General features: G+C 29.3%; 5 protein-coding genes across 7 annotated transcripts; 2 read left to right on the top strand and 3 right to left on the bottom strand.

Annotated features, from left to right (window-relative positions):
• The first annotated feature begins 14 nt into the window (after nt 1-14).
• On the top strand, nt 15-1,064 carry snf (U1 small nuclear ribonucleoprotein A snf). Its single transcript, XM_027345833.2, has 3 exons — nt 15-223; nt 300-472; nt 541-1,064. The coding sequence occupies exons 1-3, from the start codon at nt 145-147 to the stop codon at nt 952-954; spliced, it is 666 nt and encodes a 221-aa protein (XP_027201634.1). The 5' UTR covers nt 15-144; the 3' UTR covers nt 955-1,064.
• Nucleotides 1,052-6,730, bottom strand: amon (prohormone processing protease amontillado). Its single transcript, XM_075822597.1, has 8 exons — nt 5,952-6,730; nt 4,688-4,792; nt 3,592-3,781; nt 3,422-3,513; nt 2,995-3,336; nt 2,615-2,928; nt 2,149-2,550; nt 1,052-2,071 (listed from the first exon to the last, which is right to left on the bottom strand). The coding sequence occupies exons 1-8, from the start codon at nt 6,564-6,566 to the stop codon at nt 1,792-1,794; spliced, it is 2,340 nt and encodes a 779-aa protein (XP_075678712.1). The 5' UTR covers nt 6,567-6,730; the 3' UTR covers nt 1,052-1,791.
• A 5,351-nt stretch (nt 6,731-12,081) lies between these two features.
• LOC113795606 (uncharacterized) lies at nt 12,082-13,735 on the bottom strand. The gene is made up of 3 exons (XM_075822564.1): nt 12,973-13,735; nt 12,664-12,899; nt 12,082-12,583 (listed from the first exon to the last, which is right to left on the bottom strand). The coding sequence occupies exons 1-3, from the start codon at nt 13,285-13,287 to the stop codon at nt 12,457-12,459; spliced, it is 678 nt and encodes a 225-aa protein (XP_075678679.1). The 5' UTR covers nt 13,288-13,735; the 3' UTR covers nt 12,082-12,456.
• A 2,551-nt stretch (nt 13,736-16,286) lies between these two features.
• LOC113795604 (transmembrane protein 135-like) lies at nt 16,287-19,576 on the bottom strand. The gene is made up of 4 exons (XM_075822563.1): nt 18,882-19,576; nt 18,250-18,827; nt 17,185-18,183; nt 16,287-17,111 (listed from the first exon to the last, which is right to left on the bottom strand). The coding sequence occupies exons 2-4, from the start codon at nt 18,409-18,411 to the stop codon at nt 16,806-16,808; spliced, it is 1,467 nt and encodes a 488-aa protein (XP_075678678.1). The 5' UTR covers nt 18,412-18,827; nt 18,882-19,576; the 3' UTR covers nt 16,287-16,805.
• Nucleotides 19,577-20,081: 505 nt separating this feature from the next.
• On the top strand, nt 20,082-25,930 carry LOC113795603 (proton-coupled amino acid transporter 2-like). 3 transcript variants are annotated; one of them, XM_075822562.1, is made up of 7 exons: nt 20,082-20,287; nt 22,781-23,248; nt 23,962-24,100; nt 24,176-24,321; nt 24,386-24,532; nt 24,614-25,253; nt 25,319-25,930. In XM_075822562.1, exons 2-7 carry the CDS (start codon nt 22,811-22,813, stop codon nt 25,567-25,569), a joined length of 1,761 nt encoding a protein of 586 aa, XP_075678677.1. In that variant the 5' UTR covers nt 20,082-20,287; nt 22,781-22,810; the 3' UTR covers nt 25,570-25,930. The 3 variants fall into 3 exon arrangements, with proteins under 3 accessions (XP_075678677.1, XP_075678676.1, XP_027201601.2); XM_075822561.1 differs by having other exon boundaries at nt 20,082-20,291; XM_027345800.2 differs by lacking the exon at nt 20,082-20,287 and adding an exon at nt 21,470-21,705.
• The last annotated feature ends 6 nt before the right edge of the window (nt 25,931-25,936 follow it).

Here is a 25,936-nt window from a genome sequence, read left to right as displayed (position 1 = left end):
CGGGACGATCAGGTTTATCCAATGATAACAACGAGCACACGGCCATCAATTTTTTCCCATGTGTATTCTTCGATCCGGCATCTTTTGAGATTTTGTTTTTCATTTTCAAAATTTGAATCAAAGAAATAACGATACCACAAGAAAATGGGAAGCGAAAAAGTTGATTTAAAACCCAATCATACTATCTATATTCGTAATCTTAATGAAAAGATTAAAAAAGAAGGTAAATTATTGAATGATTGAATGAATGAATCAAATTGATTATTTTGGCGGTTTTTGTTTTTTTTTGTTTTTTATAGAATTGAAAAAATCACTTCATGCAATTTTTTCACAATTTGGTACAATATTGGATATTTATGCGGAAAAATCATTAAAATTACGTGGACAAGCATTTGTTATATTTAAAGATATTAATTCAGCATCGAATGCTATACGTTCGATGCAAAATTTTCCATTCTACGATAAACCAATGGTTAGTATTTAAAATATTTTTTGTATTTTTTGGAATGTTATTCTCATTCGATAATTCCCTATATATAGCAAATTCAATATGCACGAAAAGATTCGGATTTGATTGCCAAATTGAAAGGTACCTATGTTGAACGACCAAAACTACCACGTTCAGATGAACCGAAAAAGAAGAAAAAAGAAAAACGTATAATGCCAACCAATACAGTGAATGCTGCCGGTATTCCACATTCAGCATTAGCCGAACAACCACCAAATAATATATTATTTTTAACAAATTTACCACCCGAAACAACTGCACCAATGGTACAGGTATTATTTACACAATTTTCTGGTTTTAAAGAAGCACGTCTTGTACCCGGACGGCATGATATTGCATTTGTTGAATTTGAAACCGAATATCAAGCCGGTATGGCTAAAGATTCATTACAAGGTTTTAAAATTTCACCAACACATTCGATTAAAATTACTTATGCTAAAAAATAACCCCAATCAAGCCACAACCACCATTCATTCATTCATCGATTCATTTTGTTTATCTTTTTCCTCGGTATTCATTTCAAAAAAATCGAAATAAAAATCATTTGTTTCCCAAATATATTTTTTAATAAAATTAATTTTTTTGTTTCGTTTGTTTAGTTGCGAGCAAAATAGATGAAAATTTTTTCGTTTGTTTTGTTTTAAGTTTTTTTTTCAATTTTGTTTTCATTGAAAAAAAAAGATTTGTTGGTTTGGTTAGCGAAGCAAAGAATAAAAACTTTTTTTTTTCGTTGATAAAATGATGAAAATGATTCGTGTGTTTGTAATGTTTGATGTTTGATGTTTGGTGTTTGATGTTTGATGTGTGTGTGTGTGTAATATGAATCTTGATCCGATTTTTTTCCCCACCGACACAGACGACGACAAAGTGGATAATTTCATTTAGGGGTATTATCGGTGTGTGTGTGTAGGTGTGTAGGTGTTAAATGTAGTGTGTGTGTTTTTGTTTTGAAAATTTGGAATGAAAGAAAGAAAATGGATCAACAAACAAAAACAAAACAAAACAGAAGAAGAAAAAAACATAAGAAATTAAAAATCAGAAAAAGATCAACAGAAGAAAAAATATGATTTTTTTTTTTGTTTTTGTTTTTTTGGAAAAATTCATCACCATAATCGTAATCGTAATCGTAATCGTTCGTTCGTTTGTTTTGTTTTATGTTTTTCATGTTTGGGTTTGGGTCGGTTCATCGTGTGTGTTTTGAATTTCTTAATGTTTTTTTTTGTTTTTTTGAATGTCTTAACGTTTGTTTGATGAAGGAGAGAAAATGGTTTTTTGTTTTCGTTTCAAATTTTCTTTGCATCTTCATGTGCTTTTTTAACAATTGCTAATTTTGAATTATTATCTTCGACCGGCAGATCTTTATATGGTTGTTCTTTTGTACCATGTATCATTAAGATCCATTCTTTAATGAAACCTTGTTGTGGTTCCGGTCCGGAATGTGCAACCTCTAAACGCCATATGCCACGTGGATTTTCACCCCATGTATGTGTTGTCATAAATGGCCATTTAACAAAACCATCATGTCCATCATCATCGTTTGGTCGACGACTTAATATCATTGATCTATAATAAATATTCAGATGATTTTAAATGGAAAAAGTTCATCAGTAAAGTTTAGTTACAACCATCAAAAAACATACTTAGTACCCATTGGTGATATAAGATATAATAAAACATCACCACGACGTGTTGAATTTAATGTTATAACAGCCTGTACATGTTCAATATAATTAACTTCAGTATCTTGATTTTGACATGCATTTGTTTCAATTTTTAATGTAAGGCTACGATTTGTTGGTATTGATAAACGATCGGAATTTATTTGACCAGCTTCACAATGATAACGTGGTGGTACTGTTTTCCATTTTTTTGATAATGCAACCATTGCACCTGCATCCAATACACCATAACCAAATAAATGATTAAATTCCAACCCAACACCATTCATATTCCAAAAGAAACGTTTTTTTGAATCATATAGGGAATTTCGTTTTGATGTTAATACGCATAAATGTTGTATATCACGCCATGTTAATGTTGGACTAAAAAAATGGGGAAAAAAAATTTAATTAGATTTTGAATGTTTTGAATGGAAAAAACACTTACTTGGCTTCTAATGCTAATGCAAAAACACCAGCAGCTTCAGGTGCTGCAGCCGATGTACCTGAATGTGTTTTAGTACAACGGCCATATAGATCAGTTGTTGCAACACCAGTATGTGGATCTTTAGCTCCATTGCTAAAAGTCGATGCTAATGTACTTGAGCATGACTCATCATAATGAGCATTTTGACCATCATTTATAGCTGAATTAATTGATATTGTCCACATTGATGCAGCATAACCATCACAATTACAATCATCATCTTCACCACCATCACCCGAAGCCCAAACATAAATATTACCTAAACCACGTCGACCCTATATTTTGATTGATTGATTATTGATAATGATAATTAAGGGTTAAAACAAAACAAAAAAACAAACCTCATTAACACCACGAACAATTGCACGCATTGTTGCATTTCTAGGACCATCAACAGTTTTACCATCATCAGTTGGTCCCCATGATGCACTATAAATATCGATAAGATCTGGTTCATGTCCCATTGAATTTGCTTCAATCAAATCGGTCATATAAGGTTGATCCAACATACGAATACCGGCAACTTTTGAATCATATGCAACACCAACACCACAAATACCATTATCTCTTTTTGCAGCAACTTCACCGGCACATCTTGTACCATGACTATTAAACCAATCATCAGTATATCGAGGATATGGATATGGATCATTACTACTAAAATCATAGCTTGCTTTTGCATTCTTATCAACAACAGAGAAAATTTCCAGGAAAAAAAACATTTCAAAAATGGAACAAAAAAATCATTGAATCAAAATAAAAACTTACATAATTATCTTTAAGATCTGGATGCATATAATCAACACCATCATCCATAATAGCTGTTGTTACATTTTTACCGGTTATACCTTGTGCCCATGCTAAAGGGTTAATCAATGAAAACAAATTATTCAAAAAGGGGGAATAACAAACAAAACAAAAACAAAAAACAAACATACCAGCTTCAACATTTAAATCTAAACGTGGTTTACCACCATTTTGTCCAGTATTTTTTAAATACCATTGATATTGAAATAATGGATCATTTGGATATTGTTCTAATTGTAAATTTTCAATTTCATTTAATACTAATGATTTATAGCCACGTTTTATACGACGGAAGCCTAATTGTTGTTGTGCCGATTCGATCTACCATTTATTTATTTACCATTTTTTTTCAATTATTTATGGCGAAGAAAAGAAGAGAAAAACAAGAAAATAGAAATGAAATATAGAGAGAGGAAAAAAGAGAAATTTTGTTCATTCAAAAGGTAAATATAGGTTCATTCATTCATCTACAGCCATTATACATTCCTTAAACATTCTTGACTAAATCTTTGGATTTATAATCAACAAAGAAAACAAGAAAAAAACAAGAGAAACAAACAGAGAAAAAAAAACATCTCATTAAAATTTCAATAGGTTTCTATTTCGTTCTTTTAATTTGCTCAAATTTTTTTTGTTCTCCGTAAAATTTCCTTTTTTTCAAAACAGAAAAAATTAAATTAAATTTTTCCAAATATCAAATTCGGTCGTCGGTAGGAAATATTCAAAATTGAAAAAAAAATTTTTTGGTTATTTTTTAAAGTATTTTTTTTTCTTCATAAAAAAAAGAGGCTAAATTCAGGTAAAAGTTTCTTAATTCTTCCTGTTGTTTTTTCATTCAATTCAATTCATTCAGAATTTTTTTAAAATGCTTTGGTTCTTTCTTTCTTTCTTCTTGCTCTATATATAGAATGACATTTTTAGATTTTCATCAATGAATGAATGAAAGCAAAAGAAAAATGAAAGTTTTTTTTTTTTTTGTTTAATGGCAGTGAAGCCAACTTTTCTTTTATCATTCATTCACTTAATATCTTAATTTAGTTTTTTTTTCTTTTTTCAAAAAAAGAAACCAAAATTATTATTATTATCTAGGTAGGTAGGCCAAAAATAACCTGAGAAAAAAATTTCACATGGATGATATACATATAGGTGTCATATTTCATTGTTTGATAAACGGTTTTTTTTGCTTAATTTTTTCAAAAAACCAAACAATAGAAAAAAGAAACTTACCAAATGATCTGAACGAAGTTTACGATAATGACCAATATTACGTTTTGTACGTGCATGTGGTATAGCACGATGTTGAAAATGATATTCACGTTTTGATCCTAATATCTGTACATTGATAATCGATAATCGATAATTGATTATGATGACATCAGCGATGGACAACGATGACAGCAACGATAATGATGATGATGACAACGATAATATTGATGATGATGACATCGATGACAGCAACGATAATCGATGATTGGGCCAATAATGAATATTAATGGAGAAATGCAAAAAAAGCAAGAAAAAAGCAAGAAGAAATGAGAATATGAAGCAATCAATCAATCAATCATCGTCAATAAAATGTTTAATGATAAAAATATGAATTTGAAAACGAAAACGAAACAAACAGACAAACAAACGAAACAAACAGACTCCCACACTCGATAAATAATGATGATGATGGATTTTTCCAATCGATAATTCGATTCGAATTATCGATTGATCAATTATTAGTTTTTGGTTGTTGTTGTGAAAATGGAGAAGGAGGCCCCAATCCAATTATAATTTTTTCTGTTTGTTTGTTTGTTTGATATAAATATATTTTTCTTATGGTCAATGTAGTTGTAGTGGTGGTGGTGGTGGTGGGAAAAAAAGAAAAAGCCAAAAGTCTCCCCCTTCGAACCAGAATTATGTCAGAATTCTTGTTCGGTTTCTGTCTTAGAAAATGATGATGGATTATTATTTGGCTATTTTTTTTTTTTTTTTTTTTGGTTCAAAGGAGAAAATAATGATGATGTATAACGGTGTGTGGGCGGATGGCTGGTTGAAAGGAAAAGAAAAGGGAAAAGAAAAATTTTTTCGCTTATTTTAGCTTGATGGCAATCAATAAAGATATTCTTTTTCTTTCGGATAAATGTCATCGAAATTTCTTGTTGTTGAGAATTTTGAAATTTTAAAATTTTAAATTTTTTCTTCTTAACCAAAAAAAAATCACTAACTATATTTACAATTTCGCTTATTTTTAAGGGGAAAAATGTTTTTGTCACAAGTTTTTTTCTACTCGGATTGTTGATTTTTCAAAAGGAAAAAAATATATTTACTCAACTTTGTAAATGTTTGTTTTTCACTTGCTCTCTCTCTCACACTCTGGATCGGTTCAAATAATGAATGGTTTTTCACCAAACCAAACAAACATGCAAAATAACCAAAAACGCAATGCAAATGACCATGAAAACAAGCGAAGCAAAAAGCAAAATAGAAGAAAAAACATTCATACCGGACCAAGATTAATAAAACCATAACGTTTGGCTATTTGATGGGCATCAAATTGATCAACATTACGACGAAATCTAATATGAAATGAATTAGTAAAAATTTCTTGTTGATTTTGTTGTTGTGATTGTTCAATATTGATAATAATATTCAGTAATATTATTATTAATGTTGCCATCATGAACATCATTTTTGTTGTTGTTGTTGTTGTTTTTGTTGTTGTTGTTGTCGATTTGTTGTTGTTGTTGTTGTTGTTTAATAATAAACAATTTATTGGCCATTTTCTTAATAACAATAATCTATTTGATGATGATAATAACGTTGTTGATGATGATGATTTGGTGTTGTTGGTGGTGGTTGCGATGGCGGGGTTAATAGATAATTTTTCTATGGATAACCAATCATTATCATTATCATCATCATTTTTTCTTATGATTTTCATATATGGATGATGATGATGTTTTGAATTTAAATCACCACCACAACCACCACCATCATGATTTAATATCGTTTGTTGATTTTTTCTATAATTTTTGTTGTTGTTGTTGTTCTGATATTGTTGTTGTTGTTGTTGATGATGATGATAACATCCACATATGCTTGATCTACTTGATGACATGACCAAGAAAAAGGGAAAGAGAGAGAGAAAAAAAACTTGGAAAAAAAACTAAATAACAAACGAAGATTTGGTTGAATCACAAAAGAAAAAATCGATGCTGATTGAATGCTTGAATTCTGAAAATTTTTTTTGTTCGGATTATTCAAGTCATTTTCTTCAAAAAAAAAAAAAAAAAAAAAAAAAAAATCACCAAGAAAAAAAAGACAGAAGAAACAGAAGATACTTCGACTTAGAATATTCTTTCAAGAATCTATCAATAGGAAAATATAGGTTTTTTGTGAACCAAAATACCTATTGGATTATGAAATGATGATGAATTGAATTTATGATAAATGAAAGCAAAAAAAAAACGGTAAACTTTGATTTTGTATTTTTGGATGATAATCACATTACTTGAAATGAATATACGAGAGAAATGAAAAAAAATAACGAAAAATTCTTTTATTCTTGCAACCGAAAACAAATGCAAAAAGAATATATTCTGTATTGAGTTTCTTTCTTTTTGTTTGGATGAAAAATGAAATTTTTTTATTGTTATTGTTTTTTTTTTCTGAAATTGAAACTAAACCACCACCACAACTACTGCTGCTGTTGATGCTATCAAAATGTGAATGAATATTCTTTTCTCTACTTAACTTAACTTAACTTAACAAACAAACTAACCAACCGAACAACCTGATAATCTGATATTCTAGCCAAAATGAATGATATATTTTTTTCGTTTTTCGGTTGTTGTTGTCCAGTGAATATAGCAAGTGTTTGTAGCCAATGATGATGATGATGATGGATTTTTTTTCAGTTTAATGGAGAATTCTATCGACGTCAAACTAAAAAACGTGGAAGAAACTTTGTGATATATATTCCCTATTTACACATAAATACAGGCAAAAGAGAATCCATAGAGAATTCAAGAATCCAAGAATGTCTATATAGGTGTTTGTTTCAATAAGGATAATCAAAAAAAATATGATGGAATAGCGGTATGATAATTCGGTGAGGGGAGGGAAGGAGACTGAAGGGAACCAAGCGAAAAAATGGAAAATTTTTTCTCTTCAGAATAGAATCGCTTGCGCTTGACAGCAACAAGATTCTTTCTTTCTCCTGAATATGCGCAAAAAAAACATTACATTATTCTTATGATGACATTTATAAAAAATGTTATGTATTGCTATTGCATAATATCATATGTAAAGATAGAATATATAGAATGCGTTTCATCGATTTTGAATCTTCTAAGGAATCCCAAGAATCAAATTCTATATATATTCATCATCATTCTGGAAATGAGAATCTCCAAAGGAAAAATGAATGAATGAATGAATGAATTCCTATGGTATTCGTGCAAGAATTTTTCTTATTGGATGATGATGATGAAGAACTTTCTCTCTCTCTCTCTTTCCCCCATTCATTTCACTACTTACTGATGATGTGTTCCATTTTGTTTGGTTTTTGGTTCATCGAAACCAAACCAAACCAAACTAAACTAAAATAAAAGTTCAATATAGGAGAAAGAAAAAAAATTGTCCATTCCAGTAGGTGGCATTACTATAGTTGATTTTTCTTTCCGGGGAAGAGAGGGAATGGTGGGGTGGAGGGGCAAGAATATTCTTTATTCTTGTTGAATCAATATGGTCAGTATTTTTAATCATTTTAAGTCGAAATAGTGGTCATCGTCGTGGCAATAATTTCGATATCGAAAAAAATTATTGATAAAATCGATATTTCCAAAAGATTCTCGATTCTCGATTCTTCTTCTTCAAATTAAATTTCGTCAATGACCTATTCATCATTATCAATGCACCTTTGCACAGAAGAAAAAAAAATCAAATTGATTTTTTTTTATCAGAATTTTGATAAATTTGATTTCTGAATGAAATTATTGTAGCGCAAGAGAGAGAGAGAGAGAGAGAGAGAGAGAGAGAGAGAGAGAGAGAGAGAGAGAATTGCGAACGAATGATTATCAAATACGCTATTGTCAAATTGAAAATAGATTGATTGATTTTGCGCAAAATTCATTTCATATGTATGAATTGCGGCTTTTGTTTGTTTGTCTGTTTTTTTTTATCTGTTGAAAAGATCCGGTAAAAATTGATTTTGATTTTCAATTTTTCTGTTCTGTTCTTCTTCTTCTTCTTCACCTACTATTCATTCAACGAATTCATTCAAAGAATTTGATTAAAAAATTCAAAACAAAACAAAAAAAGTTGATTGATTTTTTATTATTGTACGGTTCCCTTAGCTACGATTTTTGGTTTCTTTTGAACGAAAATTTTCACTTGAAAACTTCGATTGAAATCTTTTGAAGATTTTCAGCCAAAAAAAACAAAATCAAAATCAAAAGCTTTTTTTCATTTGATTGAAACGTTGATGTTTGGATCATTCATTGGAAATTCATTGGGTTTTTTTGTTTTTTGTTTTGTCGACTATTTTTTGACAAGAAAATTCTTTACAAATGATGAATTTCTAAATTTATAATAAAAATAAATTTTACAATTTTTTGAATTACAATGCGTCGGTGTATTGCGTGTTTGTTTGCGTTTTATTTCGAAATAAAAAAAACAACCGAAGAAGAAGAAGAAGAAAGATTCTTAAGAAAATTGAATTAATGGAAAATTCAATTTCGGTGTGAGAAAGCAGAGCAGAGCAGAGAGAGAGAGATAAATGTGCGAATAAAACGATAACGATAATGACAACAACAACAACAACAAATGTGAAGAATGAAATTCTGTGTAATAATTCTGCACTGTTGTGCTTGGTCGAACTGACAGAAGAAAAAAAAATGCAGAGGCGGTTGGACAATTCTTTCAAATCTCTCTCTCTCTCTCTCTCTCTCTCTCGTTTATTCTAGTTTTTTTTCTTCTTCAATTCTACTCATCATCATCATCTAAATCGGTTTTTTATGACCGAATGGATCCCAAAAGAAAGAAAAAAATCTTAAATTCTTGTCGACAATGATGATAATCTAGTTCGATGTTTTTAAAAACAACAACAACACTAGCGGTAGGCAACAAGAGCAAAAAAAAAAAACTTGCCATCATGGAACTTTGAAAGAAATGAAAACATTACCAGTTTCAAACATGATTGACGTCATTCGGCGTTTTTTTTTCTTGGAGAAAGAGAGAGAGCAAGAGAGAGAGAGAGAGACAGAGAGAGAGAGAAAGATAATTATCCATCCATTCATCTATATGTCTATCTTACACAATATCTCTCTCTCTCTCTCTCTCCTGAATATATCTATATAATGAAAAATGAAAACATATTCGAGATAGTTGGATACTTGAGCTAGGCATTTAGGTATTTATCTCTCTCTCTCTCTCGTTTGTTTCGATCGGTGTATACGTCATTCCATTGAAAAGAATTTTCAGAATATTCTCTCTCTCTCTCTCTCTCTCTCTCTCTCTCTCTCTCTCTCTCTCCTGAATATATCTATATAATGAAAAATGAAAACATATTCGAGATAGTTGGATACTTGAGCTAGGCATTTAGGTATTTATCTCTCTCTCTCTCTCGTTTGTTTCGATCGGTGTATACGTCATTCCATTGAAAAGAATTTTCAGAATATTCTCTCTCTCTCTCTCTCTCTCTCTCTTTTTCACTAATCGTGTTTTGTTTTGTTTGGAACACAAATAAAATAAAATGATTCTCATCGGATTTCGTTTTCTGTTGCTTGTTATTATTATTATTGTATAGAATTACAGAATTCGTTTCGTTTTTTTGTTTTTTGAATTAACAATTCCAGTTTGCACATTTTTTTTTTTGTTTTGTTTTGTCAACGAAAAAAACAATAATCCCATTTTTGTTTTTTTTTTTTTGGGGGGGGTACTAATTCAACTAATGAACAATTAATATTCAAACAAGAATATTCTTGAACAAAAAAAAAGAAGGAATTCTTGTTACAAGGGGGTTGAAAATATTCTTGCTTGTTACAGGAATTACAAAAAAAATCCGGATAAATTCTGGATGAGAAGGGGATGGATGCTGGATGGTTAACGATGATTATGACGATGATGATTATTGGGGGGAGAGGGGAAATTCAATGCAGAATAATTCTGTCATTTTTTTTCGGCAAATTAAATGTACGTTATTGTTTTATTAGGAGGGAGGGGGGATGCCCGGTTTTCACCAGTATTGATCACCAGTATTGATCACCAGTATTGATCATTATCATCGTTATTGATAATGATCGATTTCTCCCCCGAAAACCTTGAATAATGACAACAAGCAACAGCAACAGAAACAGAAAGCCATAAAACTAGCGAACCAAAAAGATTCTATAAATGAAAAATTTGTTAATCTCTTTTTATGCATCCCTTTTTTTTCTCGATTCTGCATGAAATTGACAACATCAACATCAACAACAGCCATCTAAATGTCAAATTTTTTTTCACTGTTGTTGTTGTTGTTGTCAGATTCAAGATGAAAAACTGTTTGTTTGTTTGCCTGGTTGATGCTTGGTTGTTTGTTTGATGATGATGATTTTTGGAAGTAATAAAAAGTTTTCATTGCTTGTCATCGATACGGATTTTTCGGTGTTGTTGTTGTTGTTGTTGTTGTTGTTGGAAGCAATATTGAAATTCGATCGAAAATAACACTGAATTTTCTTTCTTTCTATCCAAAAATATTCAACGTCCGAATCGATTGTGTATACGTCAGGGTTGATGGGGGTGATTTTCTGAAGTTTGAAAAAAATTTTCCAATTTTCTTTCTTCTTCTTAGTCTGGTCTGGTTGGTAGTGGTTATCCTGGTCCGAAAATAAAATAAAATAAAAAGTTTTTACGCCAAAAACAAAATACAATGTTGTTGTTGTTGTCCTAAAGAATTAATTAGAATGCAAAACTTAATTTAGAAAAAATATCTTATATGAAAAAAATCTTTTTGTGGCAGAAAATCCTGATTAAAAGTTTGTTTTTGTTTTCTATTTAAACAACAGAATATTTAAAATGAAAAGAAAAGAAAAATCCTACAATGTAGTTAAAGGGTTAAGAAAATCAAACTTAATTACATTTAATTGTCCTTGTTTTTTCTCTTGGTTTTTGTTTCTGCCAAAAACAAAAGAACTAATTAGTTGACAATCGAACCAAACGAAAGAAAAAACATTAATTATTGAAAATCGGAAATTTCCTGAGAAGTTTTTTTTTGAAAAAAGGAAAAATTTCCGTAAAATTTAAATGGAATTTTTTTTTCTTGGTTATCGGAATGTTCAAAATTGATCATCAAAATAGCTGAAAGTAAAAAGTTTGTAATATTTGAAAAATTTGAACAAAACTACCCCATTAATTAATGATGATGGTGATAATTTGATTTTTTGGGAAATATTTTCGATAATAAAAATCCGAGAAAGTTTCCCCGATATTGAATTTCATTTATTTCAAAAATTTATTCCTAACCAACAAAACAAAAACAGAAATAATTCTCACCAGAATTCATTCTAGGTTACAAATAATGTGAATTCTTGCTTGTTTGCTTGCTAGAAAAAAATCATATTTGAAACGACGGAAAACAAGGGTGATATTTATAGAATTCCATACAGAATATAGAGAGAGAATATTCTGATGATAATTATCTTGTTATTATGCGTTGGAAATATATTTTTTTATTTCATTTCAAACGAGGTAAAATATTCTGTGTCTGCATGTGTGTGGGTGAGAATGTAATTAACACAATCACACCAATGTCATTAAAGTGTGTGTTTGGTGTGTGTGTGCGTGTGTTTTAATGGAATAAATAATGAGAATGTTTTTGTTTTGTTTATCATTTTGAAAATTTTCATGATAATAATGATGGATCGATACATTTGGTTTCCATATAATTTTTGATATTCGGTTGGTCGTTAACGTTATTGTTGTTTGTTTGGGTCTTTGGTTGTTGCTGTTTGGTTTGTTTTTGTTTATCAAATTTCATCCATACATTTATATGCTTTACGACAATCAGCACCATTACGACCAATACGTATTGCTTCAAAACTAGCACCAAATGGTAATGAACGTTGATTTTCTAACATATAGCTGGTTGCATATCTATAGAATGGATGATGATGATGGTAAATTCAGAATCAGATCAATCGAAGAAAAACATTTTTTTAAAAATTAACACTTACCCACCAATCTGTGCAATCAGATTACCTAATTCACGACTTTCACGTGCTGCATTCGATGCACTTTCACAAATGGAACGTTTTATACATTGTTTATCTGTTTGTAAAACGGATTTAACATAACCTTGTATCATTGAAATGCTTGCTTGTGCAGCATTATCCATTGTATCACGTAAACGACTGGTTGTCGATGTTGAACGTGCACGTTGTCCAAATGATGATTTTAATACTTCTAACATCTTTGTAATTTTTTAAAAAATTTAAAAATTTGTAATTTTAAAATTTACAAAAAAATTAACCCTTTGAACATACCTTAACAAAAACATTCAATACTTGTCTGGATGTAACCATTGATTCTTCATTTGTACCAAATAATAATTTTAACATTGTTTTTATAACATTTTTTGTATTTAAATATTGTAATATTTCACGTTTATCCTGGCTTAAACGTAAATTACGATCATCTAAAAAATTCAATGAATCAGAATTTGTTGAATTTTGAAAAAAATTTATTTGCGGTTGCGGTTGCGATTGCGATGATAAACCATGATGATGCTGTTGGCCATTTGTAAACGATAAAATTATTACAAAATTAATCAATAAAATTGTTAAAATTTTGTTAAACATTTTTTAAAAAGTTTTTTTTTGTAATTTTTTTCTTGCTTTAAACAAAATCGAATCGTCATCTAATACTGACACGATGTGTGTGTGTGTGTGTTAAAAAAAAAAATTAACCCAAAACTAGATAACGGGGAAGAAAAAATGAAAAAAACTTTTAAGGTAGGTCATCCGGATAGATCAATGTCATCAGTGAATACCGGTTTTGTCCTTTATTTTCTTTGTCGATCGGTCAACCAGTCATTCATTCATTCTTTAAGATTATTTTACCGTTACCATCATGTTCTTCTTCTCGGTTGTTTTGAAATTCCTGTTTGAACAAAGAAAAGAAAAGCAAAGAAATTCCATTCAGGTAAGGTTAATCAAACCGGTTTTGTAAGAACAACAAGTTCAGGGTAGGATTCATTCAGGATTTTTACAGTCGACCTACCAATTTTTTTGCTTCAAAAATCTTTGATTTTTTTCTGATTTTGTTGTTGTTGTTGTTTACAATTGAATGCATCTTGAGTTTCAACAACAACAACAACAACAAAATCTAGATCAAATCCCCCCAGGTTCATTAAATTATTTTTCAAACAAAAAAACCGAAAATTTCGAAATGAAAAACCAAAATTTCAAAATGAAAAAAAATCAAACTTTTTCGTTCTCGTTTCCAACTCCTATTCCCGAAAACAAAAAAAAAAACCCAAAGAAGAATTATTATTACGACAGAATTTCGGGAATAATTTGTTCTGGTTGTTGCCAATCACGCATATTGAGAGAGAGAGGAGATTTTGTTCCATTTTTTTCGCCATCATTCGTTTCGTAATATTCGTTCGTTGGTTCGTTGTTCGCTTTTAGCTAGTTAGTTTCGTCATCATTTAAATCAGAATAACGAATAATAATTTATTCCGAAATAAAATGAATAAATCTTTTTCTTTCCGATCCAGAAAAAAAAAGCAAGCCATATTTCTTATTAAATCTGATTATGAATCCCCCATTACCTTTATTTTTTTCCAATTTGTCATCAGCAAACACACTGTGTAAATGTCGAATATAATTGGCCAATCTTTTTTCATTTTCATTTATTTCATACTTCAGGGTTAACATTCATTCATTCATTCATTCATTCATTCATTACATACAATACAATACATCATTATATAATCAGTATGTATGTTTCACAATAATCTGAATAATAATCAGAGGGAGAGAAAAAATAAAGAATGACAGACAGACTCTCTTTCTTTGTTTGTGTGTGTGTAAAGAATGTACAGAATCTTTCTATGTGTGTGTGTAGATGTGGAACCTTTTTTGAATGTGATAGCCATATCATCATCATTATATCAATTATAATTTCATATAATCTAAATAAGGTTTCACGAAACAAACGAACGAAACAAACATATTGAATTAATTAATTTTATATTTTTATCTATACACACATGAAACATGAAAACAAACAAACAAACAAACAGAAACATTTTGCTTTCTCTTATTTCATTTTACACTTACATTAATTAGAGAATTTTTTTTCTTTTTTGTACTCTTCATTATCATCATATTGTTATCGTCATTCATTCACATTCTCAATGATAATTTATTCCATTATAATCAAGAGAGAGAGAGAGAGAGAGAAAGCGAAAAGAATCTCTAATGAAATAATTATTATTCTTTGCTCTCTCTCTCTCTCTCTCTCTCTCTCTCTCTCTCTCTCTCTCTCTCTCTCTCTTTGATCTCTTTATTCAATTGTCCCTGTGGAGATTATAAATGAATGAAAAAGAAAAAATTGACAAAGATCATCGTGATATGAATATCGTTTTCTAAAATAAAAAAAATAAAAAAAATTATTCTAGAGAAATCTCGTTATATCCACATTCCCTCAATGATGATGAATGTTTTTTTTATTTCCATATTTCATATTGATTGCAATCCGATTGATGATAAAATCATCATCATCATTATGTTATGTTATCAAAGCAAAAACAAGCAAAAAACAACAAACAAACAAACAATGATATCATCTATATACGAAATACATTTGTAGAAATATTCGCCGGATGTTTGGTAAACATAAATAAATAAAAACAAAAAATTTGTTTTTCAAAATAAAAAATTCAGAAAAAAAACAAAAATAAGATTTTCTGCATTTCAAATGAAACGAAAACAAAAAAATTCTTTTCCATGTTTGTAAAAATACTTATCTTTTACAAAAAATGTTATGACGGATATACATGTTTCTCTCTCTCTCTCTCTCTCTCTCTCTCTCTCTTGTTATTATCTTAAAGTATCTGTTACAGAATCTGTTTATCATTTGTTTTATGCGTTTTTCTTCTTCTTATGTTTTTCGTTTTTTTCACTTTTTATTTTCTCAATTTCATGAATAATTTAGATTTGTTTTGAAATGGGAAAAAAAACTGAAAAAATTTATTTTATTTTGTATTTCGTTGCCTACACATAGTAAGAAAGAAAGAAGAATATTCTCTCTCTCTCTCTCTCTCTCTCTCTCTTGATGCTTAGTGGCCGAATAACATTAACATTTAAGAAATTCGTTTGTAATTGGATTCTAGTGCGAATTCTCAACGTCAGAATTTGAATTTTTTTTTAACTTTTCTTGGATCAGGCAAAGAAACAAAAGAGTTATTTAAAGATCAATGTTTTGTTTCCAAACGATGATCACGTTTTTCAACCAAAAAAAAAAGGTTTGATTAAATCAAAAAGAAAAAAAATCGAGATAGAAATCGATGATTCAATACACGATTCAAAGGAGAGTAACAAAACGAAACGAAACGAAAACGAAAATCACGAGTAAAATAAATGATTGATTTGGGTCGAAAGAAAGAAAAGATAACCGATGAAGAAAAGATACCCAAAAAGAAAAAATGTAAAGGTAAAAAATTTAAAAGTACAAAAAACAACAAATAAGTAAGTAAGTAAGTCAAAACATCTATCTAACTTTGAATTTAACCTTGAACCAGAACAACAAAACAAAAAAAAACATATAAAAGTAGAAACCTTATTGATTAGGATTTATTGATTTTATTGATTGATTTTATTGAATCTTTTTCGAATCTTAAAGAAGAAAAAAAATCATCAAATTGTGGATGATTCGAGATTTGATGTTTTTTTTTCTCCTTTTTTCATTTTCATTTTGTGATACTTTATCACCATCATCATAGGCTCATCACAATCATAATGTTGATTTTTATCTTCTCAATGTGGATACCTCAAATTTTCAATTTTCTCGTTTACAGAAGCAAACAGCAGCAGCAGCAGTAGCAAAGATAACAAGACGAAAAATGGATGAAATTAATGGATAAGGATTTTGTTCAAAAAAAATGGTAATTTGAGATTTTCTTTACTTCTTTGGTGTGATTTTAGCCAACCAAACGAAAAAAAAATAGTACAAAAACGAAAGACACACGAGATAGTTTATCGTTATCAAAAATTATGATTTTGATTTTGAATCTTTTTAATTTTGTTTTTGTTTCTTCAGACAATCGATAATGATTATGATGGAAGTCGATGGTGATCAATCTATCGATCAATCAAAAAAGCCAAATAAGTACTGATTCTTGAAATTTACGACTAGTAAAACGTAAATCATATAATGGTAAAAAATAATCATAACCATTTGATGCATTTGTACCGAAAACTTCTAATACATTACGATTAATATAACGTAAACGATTTTGACTAATTTGATCCAGAAATCGTTTATACGATGGTTTCATTTGTTTTGGTTCCAATATTGCTGAATAAAATATTTGTGAACATGAAACGGAATAAATGAATATTATCCAAAAACGTTCATTGGTTATGTAACCTTGTTTTACGCCAACATTGAATAATGCCTACGATGATGAAAAAAGGAAAATCCAAATTAATCAATCAATCAATCAATATCGATAGTATCGATTACATTACCTCAATACTTTTCCAAAAAAGATATAAAATCATTGATTGATCGGATGCTAAACGAATAGTTGATAAGGATGCTAACGTGGATGCTAAAATTGTTGACCATTTTTGATTGAAATTTTCATTATTCTTGTGAAAACAATTGGAAAAACATAATGTAGAATTATAAACAGATGAAAATGTTGATAAAAACAATGCAAATGATAAATATTTTGATGATAAAAGTTGATCAAAATGGAAAACACTGATTGCATCATTCAAACGACCAGCCATTAAGCGTTGAACAAAACGTAAACCTAATTGTGAAAACCAACCGATTGTAAATGTTTTTAGGAAATTTTGTAATAGGATATTTTCTAGACAAGAATAACTTAAATGATGATAACAAGATGGATTTCTGTATGCTAGAATTGGAAATTGATTTTTCAATTGTAACCAAATTTGATTCGTTCTGTTTTGCAATTGATTCCAGAGATTTTTCTTCTTGATTGTTTTTTCCGCATCAAACTCTATAGCCTCTGCATCATTATCATTTGGCTTTTTGCTTTGTTCTTCAGGTTTTACCGTTGATGACGTACGTTTACCAATAACCAATTGTAATATAAAACAAATTAATGGATCATTTAATTGATTATTTTCATAAAGAAATAATAATACGGTTATTGCCATAGAAAATATAAAAAATTTTCCATTCTTCATACCACCAATATAATTACGTGTTAATAAAATTTTATATGTAATTTCTGTTGCAATATTCGAAACATAAAATGCTAATGCTTTACGTCTTGATGGTCGTTCGATCAATATGGCCAAAAATGAACCAAAAAAACTTGGTATATATGCATTTAATGGATAATAAAATCTTCCGGATAAATTTAAACTAAGACAAAGAAACAGTATGGCAAGAAAGGCATTTGCACCAAGAAATGATGATGAACGTATTATTGAACGTAGACATTCTTGAAAATTTTTTTGATTCAATTTTTTCTGCAGAATTGTTTGTCCCTATATGGAGGAAAAAACAAAAAAGGGTTAATGAAATTTCAAAAAAAATGTAGAAAAATGACAAACCAGATAAAGTGGAGCGTAAAGCTTAAGCGATTGTTGAAATACAATCAAACCGATTTCTAATGCAGCTGCTGAACAATATGGTGTCCAACCATGTCCCATTTCATAACAATTATAAGGGACATTCCATTCGGTGGAAAAAAATTTACTTAATATTGATGGCATGTTTTTTTCCCGTAGCAAAAACAACAAAATTTCCAATTTCGAAAGCTGAATCGGTTGTGTGTGTGTGTGTGTGTTTTCTGAGGAATCCAAAACTTTGTAAAACAAAATAACAGGACAGGATCAGGACTGTTATATTATCAACCCCTGCACATCCATCCATCCATCCATCCATCCATCAGACAAACATCATTTATTCAGCCATAACGAAAAAGAAAAAGATAACTACACTCCATATAATAGATCAAACTTGTCAAACTGGATGGCTTTTCTTTTCTTTTCTTTTGTTCGAAGATTATTTTTAAAGTTGTTGATGATGTCGAAGGATTCAATGTTGAAGACCACCACCACCACCACCACCGTGCACCACCAGCGTACTTTTTTGAATCTTTTTTTTTTCTTCAACATTGTTATCTTTGCTAACGCAAAAAACATAATGATATTTTTCAAAAACACACACCTGATGAATGTACCTGATGTGTGTTTAGTTGTGTGCTTGTGAAGCGAACAAAATGAAAATCTATTTTTATCATTTTGAAAAAAAGTTTTTCGTCCAAAACACATCACTATCATTATCGTCATTGCGAAATGTCATTTTCTTTGCATGGATTCTTTGATGATGCTAAATGATTTTGTAGACAAACAAACTGACTGATTGATTGAATTCAAATCAATTTTTTTTTGAATTCAGGTTTTTTTTTCGTTCCATTCATAATCGTAATGGGTTAACTAACCGACAAATAAATATTTCATTTAACCATTCACTCTCACTGTCCTTTTCTTCAATTCTAATTTTTGGCGCTTTGCTTCAATGAATTTTCCATTTTCAAGGAGAACAAGTTTTCCAGTGGAAAAAAAACATGGATAAACGAAAGAGAAAAAAAAGTATTAAGAGAAATCCAATTTCAAACAAACAAAAAATCCAATTTGATATCACTAAGAAAATAAACTAAAACGAAAGCCTCCCCATTAATAATAATAACAACAAAGTCGGCGTGTTTCTATGTGCTTGTGTAACATGCATCAATTCTTTTTCTTGTTACCTGTGTTTGTTTCTTACCTGAGTTGTTTTCTCTTATTTGATGATGATATGTGTGTGTGTTTGTTCCACAAATCAAAAGATAACTACGTTCTTTTTTCTTTCTCTCTTTCATTCTTACGTTTTACTCTTTTAAAAATTATTATTACTGAGTTTACTTTCACTCAAAAGTTTTGTTTTGTTTTCATTTTTTATCATTTTTTTTCTTGGTTAAACGAATATGAACAGAATGTGAATTTTTTTTTTTGTTTCTTGTCTTCCGCTACAGTTTCTCTGTGTGCGTTTCTGGCAACTTTTTTCTTCTGTGTGTGTGTGTGTGTGTTTCTTGGTTGATGATATGAAACATCCTGTCAATATCTATCTATTTTGTTTTTTATTGCTTTCAAAGTATTTTATCATCGTCGTCGTCGTCATTTTCCATTTTTTGATTGAAAAACTACAGCTGGTTTTATTTTGAGTGGGGGCTGAAAGAATCTTTTTTTTCATTCATTCATTTCCTTGTTTTTGAACTGAAAAAAAACTAAAATAAAATCAATGACCAATCCAAATCACACACAAAAACATCATAGCATCGCTATCAAATAAACTTGAGAATTTTTTACAGGGAAATTTACCGGGAAAATTTCTCCCATTGAAATGGAATTAAACCAAAAATCCATAACAACAACAACAATTTTTTTTCTGGTTCCCTGATCTGCAATCTGTAATCTCTGTTCTCATCATCAGTGTGCAACAAACCATCAATCCCAACAACAACAACAATCGCAGCAACAACAGCAGTAGCAACAACCGCAGCAACAGCAGTAGCAAAAATTTGATAAGATCAAAAAGATAAACTAAGTAAGTAAGTAAATTGTTTTCTTTAACACCAATTTCGTACATTTCAACATCACAAGGCGTTTGATGCTTGCAAAAACTAAACTAAACTAAACTAACTTACTTACTGGGTGTATCGGTGTTTATCAAACACAGCGAATAACAGCAGCAGAAATGAAGAAATGAAAGAGGGGTAAAAAAGTTTATCGAAAGAAATTTCATTCAGAAATCTCGTGATTTTAGCCAATTGGCTAGGAGAGAGAGATAAAATGAGATACTGCCATCTTTCTTTATGATTTTAAGCAGAAAAAATTTTGAAAATTTTGAATTTTTTCCCTCTCTCTCAATCAACCGATTGAATTGATTCAAAGTCAAAAACAAAATCAATTCCAGAAACGTTTCGAATTTCATTGAAATATTTGTTTATTTTCATTTTCATTTTCCTCGTTTCTCATGTTTCATTCAATAAACAAAACAAAAATATCAATTCCTGAATCCAGAAGCAGCAGACCCAAATCTAAATTGAGGAAAGAAATTGAAACAAAATTTGTTCCTGATCCGGGTGTTGATTAGCTTCTGGTTGATTTAAACCAGAAATTACTCAAGAAAAATTTGACATGATTGCAAAGTGTTAAAGAAAAAAGTTAATTTTCTTCTTCTTCTGGGTTTTCTGGGTTGTAAATTTTCCGATTTTCGTTTCATTATTTGGATTTATTTAGAGGGGATGATGATGATGATGATGACGATGAAAGTGTGGAAATTTTTCGCTTACTTTTTCTGTTTCTCTCTCTCTCTCTCGATAAATCCAATCAGTTTATTGATTTATTGCGATATGAAATCAATTCAAATCAAAAGTAAAGTAAAAAAAAAACTCATATGATATGCGTTTGGCAATAATAACGAAGAAGTGATTTGAAGGGGCGAAAACGAAACGAAACGAAACGAAACAGGGTAAATAAAATGTATTTTCTTTTTTTTAAAAAATGATGATAAGGATCTTCTTGAATAACGAAGACGAAGACGAACGATCCTGTAGTTTTATTTTTGCTTAAACGAACCAAAAATGTGATAAAAAGCCGGCGTTAATCGGCAAATTTGATATGATTGATTGATTGATTTGGAAAATTTTTTGTTTTTCTTATATAAACGGACAGATTGTTTGTTGTTTGTGCTTGTATGATTTGAAAATCATTTTAAACAAAGAGTCGGTGTGTCATTTTTCGTTTCTTTTTGTTTTTTAATTTTGCAACCAAAAAAAAACGGTGAATTTTTTTTGTTTTTTACAAAAGAAAAATCATTTCAAACATCAAACATCAAATATCCCAAGCATCAAAGATCAGCATCTATTTTTTTCCAGAAAAAAAGTGAAAATTTTTATGGTATTTTCCACAACAACAGCAACAAGTATTTTTCTGATCTTGTCCCAAAAAAATCTTAATTAGGTATGTTTTTCTGTTTATTTTTTTTCATTCCTTTTTACCTCCAAACGTAAACCCTTGATTGCTATTTTCCGAAAGAAAATTGTTCTGGTTTTGTTTGATTTTGGTTAACCCTTGTTGAATACCAAATCCGAAAGTCAGAAATCGAAAAAAACAACGTAGAATTTTCTGTGTAAAAAATCAACAACAACAACAAGTCGAATGACCTGTAAATGGCAATATCGATGATCGATCGATTGATCATCTTGATGATGATGATGTCAATGAATGAAATGTTTTTTGGAAAATGTTTGTGTAATCATCATCATTGAATATAGAGTTTTGTTTGTTGATTTGATAATCAAAAATCAAAGTCTATCCAGAAAAAAATTGTTGTTTGCTGTTTGTTCAATTTGTAATCATCCGAGGATGATAATCAGGTGATGATAAGATTTGTACTTTTTAAAAAACAAAATTTTGATAATAATTTTTGATCGAAACATTGAAAAATATGATTATGGTAGATGGTAGGATGGTATAGACACAGTACGGGTTGATTTCCGAAAATTATCAAAGGAATCAAAATTGATTTTTTTGGGTTGCCTGTTTGGGTAACAAGTTAACTTGACTTGATTGACTATAGAATCACTTGAGAAAAAAATATTTCCATTGTGGGTTAGGTTGTTGTTATCTGTTGTTTTAAACAACAAGAAGAAGGACACTTGATAAATTGAGATTAGGAAATTTTTTCAAGTGAAAAAAAAAATTTTCCATAAAAAAAATTTTTTTTCAAGGGAGATTAGAAAAAACAAGGAAGTTTCTCGAAATCAATGAATGAATGAATTTTATCAAAAATTAAACAAAACAGAACGTGTATGTGTGTTTGTTTGAACGTGTGTGGGTGTTTTTTTTTCTGTCTGTCACGAGTGTCAAACAAAAGTTTGTTTAACCTAACCCAGACCGAAAAAGAAGAAGAAAAAAAACATGCAGCTGTTTTTGTTTCAAGTGTTTTCTCTCACTCTGAGAGAGAGAGAATGAAACCAGATGTTTTTTAAAGTGAAAATTTTTTAAAATTTTTTGTCTAATTTTTGATTGACAGGTTAACCTAACATCGATCCAAGAAAAAAAAATGGCCGAACCAAATCGTATATTTGTCAATGTACAAATAGCCGATCGATTGAAAAGAAAAACATTTTCAAACAAATCAAAAAGATCTCAATATAATCCTCATTATCCATCGCTATTTCCATCAACATCAAAACAACAATTAAAATCGACAACAACAAATCTACAACAACAACAACAAAATTATAATGTTGTTGATTCATTTCAACAGCAACAACAACAATTTTATGATGATGATAGTGCAATTGGAATGTCAGAAAAACAGCCATTAATTGATAATGAATTTACAATTTCCGGAAATTATAATAATAATGATAATGATTTATCAAAAACCTTTATAAATAATAAATATAAATTAATTTCAAATTATAAAAGTAATAATAATAATGGTGATAATCTAAGTGATTATAGTTCAAATGATTATGATTCAAATGGATCAAAGGTAAGTTTTTACATTATTTTTCTTTTTACAAAAGTACATTTTACAAACAAAGTGTTTTACCTACCTGATTCAAGTATTTGAGTTCGTTACCAGTGTGAAAATTAGACGTAAGACACCTGTTATGATTAGCCAAATAATGATAATTAACCAAAAATGATTTGTAAATTCCATTGAAACTACCTCTACCTTTTTTTTTTTTAAATATGAATGATTTATGATCTCTTCTCATTTTTTTTGTACAAAAACAAATTAAGATAATTATCATATTTTGCGATATAAAAAATCTCTTAGGTGCTTTTTTTCAAAAAAATTTTTGAAATATTTTTTTTTTACTTTTCCAAAACAAAAACCCAGTGACATCTTTGAAATTAGTTATATCTTTTGTTTTCTTCAAAATCAAATCAAATGGGAAAGAAATTGATCAATCAATCAATCAATCAATCTTTATCGATATTAATTAATCGATTAAGGTCAATTACTTTGTGCAAGTGTGTTTAGGATTAGGTGTTTAAGATTCATCCAAGATAAAAAATTCTTTTTTTTTCCTTTTTAAAAACGAAAACATTTTCCAATTTGATCAATCAATCAATCAATCAATCAATCATTTTTTCATTTTTAAATTCTCAATTTTTCAATCATTTTTTTCAACTTTGTGTTTTTTCTCTTTTTTTTTTGCTTGTCTGTTTTCATTGTGTTTTGTGTTTTTTCATTAGTATCCACAACAAGAATCATCACTGGAACAATATCAAAAAAAGAAAAAAATGTTGGTCAAAGAAAAACGTACAACAAATATGCAAACAATGATGCATATTATGAAAGCAAATATTGGTACCGGTATACTGGCAATGCCAAGTAAGTATATTTTTTTTTCTTTAAAAAAATTTTCTAAATTTTTTTTAATTAACCCATCATTATTAATTAAAACAGGTGCATTTATGAATGCCGGTCTTTATGTTGGTCTTGTATCATTACCAATACTTTGTATGCTTTGTACACATTGTATGCATATTTTAGTAAGGGCAAATAATATTCTTTCGGAACGTTTAGGAACCGGAAAATTGGAATATCAAGATGTAAGTGCTACAAACGACAAAATTTCAAAAAAAAATTCATTGTTTTCTTTTGTTTTGATCACAGGTGGCGCTGAATGCATTCACAATCGGTCCACGACCATTACGTCCATTTTCACAATGGGCATCAAGAATTGTTAATCTTTTTCTATTGATTACACAATTAGGTTTTTGTTGTGTTTATTCATTGTTTGTTGCTGAAAATATTAGTCAGGTAAATTTTACTAAAAAAAAATATTTATAAAATTACAAAATCTATAATTACGATTTTTCTAATTTACAAAAAAAACAACAGTTTATAAGTGAATTAACACCGGAACAATTTCATTATAAACCAAATTTATATCTAGTTTTCTTCCTACCATTATTTATATTATTATCATTTGTTAAAAGTTTAAAACATTTATCGCTAGCATCAAGTATGGCAAATTTATTACAAACCGTTGGTCTTGTAATTGTAATGATAAATTTGGTACAAGATTTACCAAATCCAGATCAAGTAACACAAGTTGGTTCACTGGCAAGATATCCATTATTTCTGGGTACGGCTGTTTATGCATTCGAAGGTATCGGACTGATATTACCATTACAAAAAGAAATGCAAACACCGGAAACATTACAAGGTTATGTTGGTGTTCTGAACACATCAATGTCATTGGTAGCTTCGATAAATATTGCTATTGGTTTTTTTGGCTATCTTAAATACGGTAACCTAGTTAAAGGTTCAATAACATTAAATCTACCGGCTGAACCACTTTATCAATCATGTAAAGTTATATTTGCATGTGCAATATTCCTATCATATGCAATACAATTTTATGTTCCCGTACAAATAATATGGCCATGGATTTGTCAAAAATTTCAACTTAAAGAAGGTACTAAAAAAACTAATACTATTGAATATTTTTTTCGTGCTGGTTTGGTTACGTTTACAGGTAAATTATCTACCTTATCTATTCATTTTTCCATAATCCAAATTAATTAACCTTTTTTTAATTAGTTGCATTAGCTGCTGCAATACCAAAATTAGATTTATTCATATCATTAGTTGGTGCTATATCATCAAGCGGTATTGCACTGATGTTTCCACCTATTATTGATATTTGTGTTTTATGGAATGAAGAAAAAGGTTTAGGTCGTTGGATGTGGATCTACCTAAAAGATGGTGCTATATTTTTATTAGGTATTGCTGGCTTTACAACCGGTACTTATGCTAGTATTGAAAATATTTTACAACATATTAATGATTGAATCAATCAGAAATCAAAATCCTAAATCAATCAAATCGATCGATCAATCAAAAAAACAATCAATCTTTTCATCAATCAATCAATCAACCGTCAACTTGGAAAAAAAACCGTAAAATCAATCAATTCGAGTCAACTACCTGTGTGTGGTGTTTTACTTGCTTGAAATTTTTCAAATTTTTTTGTAATTTTCTTTTTTATTGTGATCTCATCATATTGATGATTAAGTGATTGTTTTTTTCTCTTTATAATTCTTCTTTTTTGATATTTTTTAACTCGAACAAAAAATTTGTAAATAACGATTTTTATAATAAACTTCTTTCTTTTCTTTCTTTTTTATAATTAATAAAATTTATTAATATTTTTTTTAT

This window comes from Dermatophagoides pteronyssinus, unplaced genomic scaffold, assembly GCF_027571235.1.
Source record: "Dermatophagoides pteronyssinus isolate colony J.1.1.1.1 unplaced genomic scaffold, Derpt_VIB-CSIC_2022.12 sq0018, whole genome shotgun sequence".
Classification (NCBI taxonomy): domain Eukaryota; kingdom Metazoa; phylum Arthropoda; class Arachnida; order Sarcoptiformes; family Pyroglyphidae; genus Dermatophagoides; species Dermatophagoides pteronyssinus.
Note: the sequence above shows the minus strand (reverse complement) of the source record. Positions and strands in the feature narration are given on the sequence as shown.